At 41.5% G+C, this 10,413-nt stretch overlaps 1 protein-coding gene across 2 annotated transcripts in view; it reads right to left on the bottom strand.

Moving 5' to 3' along the window:
* Positions 1–1,835: 1,835 nt before the first annotated feature.
* The window catches only part of LOC117270335 (3',5'-cyclic-AMP phosphodiesterase 7B-like), a 33,499-nt gene continuing 24,921 nt past the window's right edge, over positions 1,836–10,413 (bottom strand). Inside the window, exons 6-12 of one of the 2 annotated variants that reach the window (XM_033647867.2) lie at positions 8,356–8,456; positions 7,135–7,266; positions 6,957–7,048; positions 6,243–6,387; positions 5,100–5,196; positions 3,570–3,650; positions 1,836–3,471 (exon numbers count right to left, since the gene is read on the bottom strand). In XM_033647867.2, coding sequence (XP_033503758.1) covers positions 3,260–3,471; positions 3,570–3,650; positions 5,100–5,196; positions 6,243–6,387; positions 6,957–7,048; positions 7,135–7,266; positions 8,356–8,456 — 860 coding nt within the window. In that variant the 3' untranslated portion in view covers positions 1,836–3,259. The remainder of the gene's footprint in view (positions 3,472–3,569; positions 3,651–5,099; positions 5,197–6,242; positions 6,388–6,956; positions 7,049–7,134; positions 7,267–8,355; positions 8,457–10,413) is intronic. The other variant, XM_033647868.2, reaches the window with a different exon arrangement.

The raw sequence follows: 10,413 nt of genomic DNA, 5'->3' as shown, positions 1-10,413 counted from the left end.
AGATGTACTTATTAATTACCAGAGCTATAGATAAACATGAATATGGCCACTTTCTTACAACTTGGCCAGTGACTTCACTTTATTGCACTGCACCTCGTATAAAAGGCTTAAAAACTCTTGAAGAAATTCATTGTTATATAATCGTTTTTACACTTTTTACGAACATAGTTTGTCAATATATCTGTGATAATCTTATAGAATACAATCTATGTTGAATATACTATGTTCTTCGAATCATAAAGCTCTCAGGGAAGACGTGGGGCCTGGGCCTCTGTTAGCACCGTGTACAGTACACAGCCTTGACCATGCCAGACAGGAATCTTAAACATGACTTTATCTACACATGTACAGAATGGAGAGGTAAAAAAATGTTTTACATCGGTACATCTTACATTTGGACCAACTAGTATTTACAAAGTCTTTGTATACTTTGTTTTAGATTAGATCAGCCCCATATGGTTCAGTTTCACCACTGAGATTATAGATTTATAAATACGATTGTAGATGATGAATTGTACATATTTTTCATGTACAATGAATGATGGTATACAGTTTTCTTAATTGTTGTAATACTTTCGTCAGGATAAGGGCGGGAGACAAAAGAAAAATCGATACAGCATTGCATCAGGATATTTTGGGTGGCAAGATAGTATCGACGCATAGACCTTAAGTATTGTTTGTTTTTACTATATAAATAAAATTTCAAATACAAATGAACCCTTTAGTAGCCTACATGAATTAAAATTAACTGCTTTTTTATTCCAATAGATAAATTTTGTACTATTTGCATACTGTGTCATGACTTTAAGGGTAACTCCAGTCCAGTCTTGAGCGGCAGCGATGCAGGCATCAGCTGTGAAATAAGCTGCAATGAAACCACTCAGGGCCATCCATGTACCTTTGATTTATGATCAGGATGCCTCCTGGTCACCTCCTGTTAGAGGTGTTCCAGTCATGTCCGACTAGTGGAAGGCTGTGGGGCAGACCCAGAACACATAAGAGGGATTATATGTCTCGTCTGGCCTGAGAACGCCTCAGGATCCACCAGGAGGAGCTGGAAAGCGTTGCGGAGGGTAGGGATGTCTGGAGTACTTTGGTCACCTGCTACCTGCTGCCCCTGCAACCCAGCCTTGAATAAGCGGCAGAAAATGGATGGATGGATGATTTATGTCCACTACAAGTGCTTGTTTTTGCCACTGACAGGTGAATTGTTAGTGTCTGACAACATTATGGTAAGGATCCCTACAGAGAAAGACCTTTTTTAATTTAACCAGCCCCAACATCACTATTGACAAACCAACCAGACTCCATTGAAATAAAAAGTGATTATAATCATCATAAAACACACTTCATTTGAAAATGACAGAAACAAAATAAAGCTCACAATAAACCACCTTGGTTCGTCTTTCGACTGTGCCAACAATCACCAACTCTGGTTTGGTTGAAATAAACCCGTAATTCACCCAGTTAGACGTGCAAATATGCTGACTTTATACACAATAAAATTACCGTTTATTTAAATGGAGTCTGGTGGGTTTGGCGATGGCGATTTCAGGGCGGTCTCTGCTTAAACAAAAGGTCTATCTCTGTAGGGATCCTTTCCATATCATTGTCAGACACAACAGTCAATCTGAGCCTGTCAGTGGCAAAAACAAGCTCTTTACTGACAGCGCCCTGAGTGGTTACATCGCAGCCTGGCAGCAGTCTCACTCAATACTGGACCACTTTGAAAAATTGTTGTTCCCATTAGTCACTTAGACACAAAAACACAGGAAAATAGGGTCCAGGTTGAAAAACACCAAAGTTAATGTGGTAATTTTGCATTATGGGGTCACAGGGATTGAGTATTGAAAGTAGAGGTATCTAGAATTACTAATTGGCCCAAGTGTGTGACATAAGACGCAGTGCACACAGTGCCTGCAGCAAGTGTAAAAAGAAAGTAATACAAAAGCTTCAGAGAGGTAACAGAGCAGTGAGTCGACATATCAGAACAGTACATTTGCACCTTGGCATTGCTCAGTGGGCGTATGACCCAACCTGACCCTGACACTGGGTGAAAGATCGAACAGGAAGCAAGCTGCTACAGTCCTACCAGTGTGTGTTTCAGTATGCTGGTATGGCTGAAGAAAAAACAGGCAGAGACTGTAGGAAAGCTTGTCCAGAAAATGTCACAACACTGTTACAAAACGTGTTTCACAGACAGACCAGGTTGCTGTTAAGGCTTTGTTGTATATGAGCTCGTAAAGTGAGGTTACCAGATAAATAAATGCACCCGGTAAGTTGTTACAAAGGTAATAGCAGTGTGAGGGTTGTATTTCCCAATATCCATACCCAGTAAAAGGGTTTGTACATTGCTGAGATTTTGGCATGTGAAGTGCTGAGGTCGTACGTCACAGTATGTACAGATTATAGTCTTCTATGTCATTACATGAACACAAACACTTTAAAAAAACATGGCCCCGGTTTGTGTTCTCCATGAGTCTGAAAACATCCAGCTGACAGGTGATATCAGCGTTAAAGCAACTCTTTGTGTCAGTCAATAATCGTATTGGTCAGTCAGTCAAACAGGTTACACAGTTAAAACAGAATACATCGTACAGTTTACAGTACCGTGACATAACCAACTTAGTGAGTTAAAAACGCGCTTCAGTGAAAAGTAGACAAGTGAGACACTTGTACGAAAGAGCATCCAAGAGAAGTGCAAGCTGTACAAAAAGAAGAAAAGTGAAAAGAGCTTAATACAGTCTAAAAGTTTAAAAAGCATAGTATAGTGGATATATTCATTTCTTTCATATACCTTTTCATATATCTTCCCGGCACAGTCCAGCTGTATAGAATTTGGCTTCTTTATTGTTCTAGCAGCATTGTGCAAACACAGCATGTCTCTTCACTGATCCCTCTTCTGCCGTCAGCTGTAACCTTTTAATCCCTGCTTTCCTCAGATACTTTGAAGCAGGTATCACTGGTGTAAAGAGCAAGGCATGACTTTGTCCAATTGGCATATATTTACTAAGATTATCCATCATAAGCTTTACCATGAATATCTCTCCGTCTTTTTTTATTTCCACCCTGCAGGGCTACAATTCACCGCTCTAGCAGAGGGAGCCATTTCTCCTCCCATCCAGTGCTCCTGCTTTCAGAGCCTGTGAACAACCAGCAGTGGGAGAAAATCTGCTGGAGGACAAACAAGGAGGTCGATTAACACTCCTCTCCTTCGTTTACAAAGGAAGATCAAATGCCTCGAGAGACAAGAGCGAGATTAAGGGATGTCTTCCCCCTCTCTTCCTCCTCCTTCGGGCTCCTCGGCGTCAGGGTGTGTTTGCGTGTCTGAGGGTGTGCGTGCGTATCGTAGGCGGCTCCAGCGTGCCTTGTTCTTGTGCAGGTGACCAATCATGGTCTGGCTGAGCGGGCTGGGCTCGGTGAAGCGGTGCCACTCTTCGAACAGAGGCTCCACGATGTAGGAGATGAACCCTGAGCGACACACAACAAAGGTGGGTCATCTCCCAGTGAGCTGAGGAGCATCTTGGTGATGATACAGTATACAGTATAATATGCACTCTGGTACTCACCTATCTGAACGGCTGAGACGGAGTCAGCCTGCTGGTTACACAGAGGACTGATCTCCAAGTCAAACTTTCTCTCCAGGTCACCTGTCAGGTTACAGCCAAAATTCAGAACACAGTATCCACATCAATAACAAAATAGGATGCAGATAATCATAAAATACTCATGATTATATATCTTAACCCTTTGATGAATGCCAAAAAATGTAGGGAGCACAAGCATTTTTTAAGCTGCATTTTCTGGTATTACTACAATTACTGTGGACATAAAACATCTCTTAATAATGACATGAAAGCTCCAGTTTTTTTGGTGTATCCTTCTTGGTGCTTAATAATACAGAGGTGCTTAAAAACCACACAAACATGGATGCCAAACGTCTGCTAAAGTCTGTTTTCAAGTACATTAACCCTAAATTTCATGGATAGATTTCAGGCTGTACCAACTAGTTTCAAGCTCTGAAGCTTGATTCTGAATGTTGACAGCATTTGAATGCTGTGCAGCTTTTGCACTGTGCAGGATATAGGGGGATATATTGGCAGAAATTAAATATAATAATTATGTTTTCTTCAGTGCATAATCACCTGCATCACTTGCAGATGATTCGTCTCACAGTAAAAACCCCCTAAACACTGAACAATGAAAGAAATCTAACCAATAAAAGTTTCAGCACTGCTAGATGCCACCAAACCCCCCTAAATCTTACACACTGTTCCTTTACAGTTGCAGACAAAGCGAGACTTATCCGCAAGGTCTTCAAAACAGGGGCCAACAGTGAAAGTAAACTTGTAGTGTTAAACACAGGAGGACCTACTGGGAGTGAGACTTACCGGCACAGGCCTAAACACTGGGCCTGCTGCGATGGAGCAACCTCTGGTAAGCAGGTAAGTTAGCCGTGGTTTCCTCCTAGTTGGTGATGTTGGTGGCGATAATAACGCAAAACAGCAGTGATATAAACTGCCGTCCCCACTGGCTAGTTAGCTCGTGTGCTAATGACAAGCCGAGTTATGTTAGCAGTAGATCCTCCCGCATCAGGCTATCCTGAGCGGGATAGCGTGACATCGTGGTCTAGTAGCACCATAAATCAATTTTTTAGATTTATTTAACAAAAGACTCATTTATGAAATTATGAATCACTTTATTCATAATTGAGGATTTTGTTCAGGGAGTTTTTCAAGTTTTAGACTAAAGACGTCATAAAATACAGTGACAAAGCTTCCTTCAAAAACCTCAAAAGAAGCTTCGGTACAGCCCCAGATATATTGTTATGTTGTTGACAGTATTTCTACCCCTCACACGACCAACTCGGCGATCATACAACCATCTTGAGTTGCCCAGTAAGTTTCTTTAAATCATCTTTTGATATGAAGCAAAGACGGTTGTGGGAAATGTGGTCTTAAGACTATAAGTCACTTCCACTGTTGTAAAATACATGTTAATTGTAACCCGTACGGCATACAGGCGCTACATGTAGCCCCCTTTCATTAGAAAACAAGTATATATTCTTTTTGTATTGTTTAAAATCACACTGTACTCACCCTGTCTGTAGAACTCCTCACACACCCTCTCACTCCACTGTCTGCTCAGCTCCCAAACCCGACATGGATTACAGACGTCTGCACACTTCAGAGCAATCTGAAGGCAAAGAGAAAGAGAGGCTGTATAAATGGAGTGTAGTTAAACATTTTTGTGAAACATGCATGGATCTTGGAAATTCACTCTTAGGCCCCTCTCGCTCCTAACATAAAGTCAGCTACAAAAGATCTGTAGTGCCATGTAAAGAAAGTAGTCCAGTTCTGTTTTTAATCAACTCAGGAACATCTCCAAAACTAGATCACTTCTGTCCTTCAGTATTAAAAAAAAAAATACACATGCTCTCATATCCTCCCCCTTTGATTACTGTAATGCCTTGTTCATCTGCCGGAACAACCAAGCTACGCAACTACTCCAAATTGTCCAAAATTCAGCAGCTTCACTACATGACCAAAACAAAACAATCCTCACACATCACACCTATTTTGGCTTCCAGTCTCTTTTAGAGTCCATTTTAAATACATTTAATTACGTACAAGGCTCTGAATGAACTGGCACCGGGGTATATACCTGAGCTCCTTACACCGTACCGTCCAGTGTGAGGACTCAGGTCTGCTAGTTTGGGTTTTCTAACTGTTCCAGGGTCCAGGTTAAAAACAAAGAGTGATCGAGCCCTTTCAGTTCTGGCCCCTACAACCTCCCACTGAGCATCAGAGCAGCTGACTCTTTTCACACGTTTAAAGCTTGTCTCAAAAAGTACTGCTGAATAATGGCTTTTCCTGACAACTGGTGGACTTATATTAGTGCAATATTTCTTCCTCCCATTGAGTTACTGTGTGTGTGCATGTGTGTGTATATGTATTTGCAGATATATGGAGATGTATGCATAGGTACATACATGTATGTGTTTACATATATATCCTCCTGAGACCTGAACTTTTGTTTTGTGTGCATTTTTAATTTCTCCTAGGTATTTGGGATCAGTAGAACCTGATAAGTATAAAAAAATAAACATTGCCAGTGTCCTCAAATGAGACGATAATAAAGTCCTTAATGTCTTTTGTTTTGTGTTTTCTTCATCTTGGAAAAACATTTTGTACTTTGGCTTGAAAAGCACTTTACAAATAAAGTTATTATTAATATCATACCTGCAGTATAAAGTGCCTGTGTGAAGCCAGCTGAAGGTCCAGGTCCTGGTTGTCCAGATGTTCTCTGAAGGTCGACAGGAACTCATTCTGCCGGCTGATGTCTGTTGCCAGGATGAGAGAGCCCAGCTGTTGTTCCATGTCCTGCCTGCAGAGTAGAAGAGGGCGCCACTAAGCCACAATATCAAAACCACCAACACCTGTGGGGATTTTGAATCTACCTGCAGCTACATTTTTGATAATATACTCATGAGGTACTAGCTGTACTTTGTACACTGAGTACTCTATTCCTTTTTACAGCTATGTGCTAAATGAAGACCTCCTGTGTTGATGTTTCTGACCTCTGACCTCACAGCAGAGTCTGGCAGATGACAGATTATGATGCCAAATGTCTCCAAATTATTTAACCAGATCAAACAGGCTGATTTCTATTGGTGTATGTGTGTGACTGTGTCTAAATTCCTTGCAGGAGCTGTGTCTTTGAATTCCTGGAGGCTCATATCCATGTTCCCTGATGTGTTACTAGAAATGGCAGGACATAAATCCCAAAGATCTTTGTAGTAAGTCAAAAAGAGTGCCATCATAACAGTTTGCCCACTACAGAGCACTGACACACATGTTCGTATCTTGGTCACAGTTCTCCACGGAGCAAAGGCGTCACTCAGGCATCCTTAAAATATATTTTTTCATGTTAAGTGTTTCCGTAGAAGTTCTTACGACATGTCGGCCGGCAGGTGTGACAGCAGTCCTGACTCTCGCAGCATGGCCACAGTGGACCTCCAGTGGTGACTCTCCAGCACAGACGTGTTCTGTAAATGTGTTTGAAACAGACTTCATTACAGGCTGGACACTAAACCTGCTGCACATTTTAACCTTCACTCTGACCCGTGTGTACCTGGTAGAGGGAGGCCAGGTGGTGTCTGGTCTTGATGAGGAAGGGCTGGTTGACTCCGGGATGGTCCACGTCGTGGGCGGCTGCTGCCATGAGACCAAGGAACACGTCCAGAGGACTCAGCTGCTCTGCCAGCTACAACACACGAAGGGTTGACAGGGCAATGATTGTTCATTATGTAGGAGAGACACTTGACTCTTGACTCCTACAGAAATCAGGAGAGGTGCTATGAAGAGGTTAATTTGCAGTGTTATCCTGACAGGTATCCGCAGGATCGTCACTATGCCAGTTTCTTGATGATGATTGATACAAAGACGGATGAAGCCAATAGGTATAAGGACGGTGATTATTGTCACTGTTGTGGCCCCTCTGCAACATGCTGCAAAGGTGATTAAGGGTTTTTACATCGATATTGGTGAATGGCGCAAGACTTGAACCCTATCATAAAGATCATAAGGGTTTTTTTTTGCATCATGAGGATCTTGGCTATTTGCTCTGGAGCAGCTGTTCCAAACCAGCTGCCTGTCGCCTACTGCTGAGCCTCAGACTGCCATCTAGTGGGCGGCGGAGGTAATGCCAATGGGTTCGATGAAATTAAAAGTTATTTCAGAAGGTCGTTTACATTTGTATTTGAAAACAAAAATTCACTTTGTCATTTAAGTTTAGTAGAGGACACACTCTGGATTTTTTTTTTTAAATACCAAGTACAAAATAAAAAGGTAAAATAAGCAGATTTACATATAAAATTAAATTAAATTGAATCATTTAAAACGTGCACTCAACATTATGGATTTTAATTCACGTAGGTCACAGGGTGGGGGTAAATGCTTAATGGTTAGTAAAGGACAAAATGGCATATTGATCAGACGAGCAGCAGGCTTGCCATCTTAAACTGTGAGTGTGCGCTTGTTATCTAGTGCACGGCAGTGTGTGCGGCTGAATCCAATTTATTTATGTAAGTGCTTTTAACAAAATAGGTGCATCACAAAGTGCTTTACGGAGCAACGAAGGACACAAAAGCAATTACTGTATAAGGGGAAAGATGCAGAGACACTTAATCTGGTCAGAGGGCTTCTGGGATTTCTCCAGGCGGAGGATGGATGTGTTGTCAAGTCCAAGTGAGCCAGTATTATCCCTCAGAAGAGAAGCTAATAGAATATGTCAAGGAGAAGCTCAGGCTGGGTGAAGCCTTGCAGTGTGTGTGTGTACAGTATTATTCATTACCTTGGGCTCCTTCAGGTAGCAGTACATGGCCTGGGTGACATCGGCAGCATGAACAGCATTGTGATAGGGATTCTGGGAGTGGTAGTCCTCTTGCACCATGCCTGGCAGGACAGGACACAAGGTTAGACGCCATTAAATCATCTCAACTTTCACATGTTTAATCGGATTTTAACGTAATGTTGGCAACAATGCTGAGACTGTCATGTAAATGCTTTAATTTGATTAGCAGAGCAGAGTGTGTAAGAAGTGTAATTCAATTTAGAGAGATTTTAGCTTGGCGTTTTGATTCCCTAGGGCATGTGAACACAGAATTTACACTGAATTTTTACGACTTTTCTTTTCTTGGTTAGTAGCAGAGAACAGCAGAATGACTGTAGTAAACCGGAACAATAAGAGAGAGCACGTCTGGTACTGGTGTATCGATGCTACAGAAAATTAGCATTGAAACTGTTTAAAATATTCAGAATCGACATGCGTTGATGAATCCATATTTCTGACAATGTTACTGTATATAAAGATGGACAAAGTGTCTCCACTTCCTCCCACTGTCAAAAAATGAAGCCAAAATATCTCAGATACAGATGCTGACTTCTTGTGCTGGTGGCGTCATTTTGAGCCAGAGTCTGCACTGTAGCAATCAGATGATGAAGCAGCAATATCCCGCACACACAGCTGTCAATCATGACCTCAAACCCCCATTTTATAGCATCAAAAAACGAATTAAAACCAAACTTAAAAGTAAAACGAGCATTTGAACATACATCTGCGTGATAAGGACTACCTAAAATGACAGAAACCATCTTTGGGAAGAAAGTATTTGTCGAGTACTTTCATCTTTTAGTTTGGTTCATGTCCCATCCACTTTCACGGAGGGGGGCAAGGTTTATGAGCTATACTGGGGTAAGCTGTCGGGGCTGAACGAGATGTTTTAGCTTCATTTTTGAGGAGCCGTCATGTCGTCCATCTTTACATACAGTCTATGATGTTGACCAGCAGCTGCAGCAGCTCAGTGAACAAATCACCTGACACAGTACAGTAGGAAAACAGAGTAGCAGCGGTTTCCAGGATTATAAGCAATAAGAATTGATTTTTATTTTCAATGTAATGATCGTATGACAGGAACGAACTAGACACTAGATGATGATACGTGACGTAGGGATTTCTAATCAACTGATGATTTAAAAGACTAAAATACTTGTATTAGCTCTCATTTTCTGGTGTCCAATGACGACTGGAGGTCACTGTAGTTTGTCTTTATATCTTGCATTTTGTGTGGAAAAAACCCAGAACAATGGACAAAATAATGCTTACTGCGCAATTTGTTTCCATAGTAACACACATCCCATTGTTGCTAAGTTGTATCTGATAGCAACACTTAACATACACTGAAGCTCCAGTCTACACCTTTGCAGTCAGTGTTCTTTATTGTTGTTGTTTTTTCCTTTTTAATTCAACGTCTTTTTGTTATTCATTCCTTTTAACTGTTTTTGGTAAATTGCTAATAGGGACTGAAATAAATCACTACTACCATGGATACTGGATTAATATGCCCTTACACCGTCACTCTATCCACATACGGTTTTCATGGTGAGGAAATAAACCCTGTGCGTCTTTTGTAAAGATGAAGAAAGAGCTGACGTCAGTCTGGGCTTTCCTGAAAAGTTAAACCCTTCTCAGCTTTCAGGAGTGTTGTGCCCCGCCAAAAAGGCCGCCGGATGCACTTTTACAGAGGAAATGCTTTCTATGTAGTCATGACAAATGCTGTGTGTAAATACACCAGTACTCCAGACCATTTGCAAGAGTCAATACTTTCCAGACTCTTTGAGAAATCTGATGTAAAAATTTCATTCAGTGTTGCCACTCTTTTGTAATGACACAGTTCAAGGACTTTTCAAGCACTTTTCAAAACCTTATCTACAGTTCAGCATTACTGTTGGATTTGCTGGGCCTGATTCCGGCAGGTTTCAGCTGCTGACAGTCGCTATATGGACACCACAACGTGGCTAGTGGAGCGGCTACTCTTGAAAAGGCTCCCCGGGAGTTTTCGTGCACAGCTGA

The sequence above is a fragment of the Epinephelus lanceolatus genome, chromosome 13, assembly GCF_041903045.1.
Source record: "Epinephelus lanceolatus isolate andai-2023 chromosome 13, ASM4190304v1, whole genome shotgun sequence".
NCBI lineage: Eukaryota > Metazoa > Chordata > Actinopteri > Perciformes > Serranidae > Epinephelus > Epinephelus lanceolatus.
The sequence above is the reverse complement of the archived record's forward strand: the minus strand, read 5'-3'. Positions and strand labels throughout refer to the sequence as shown.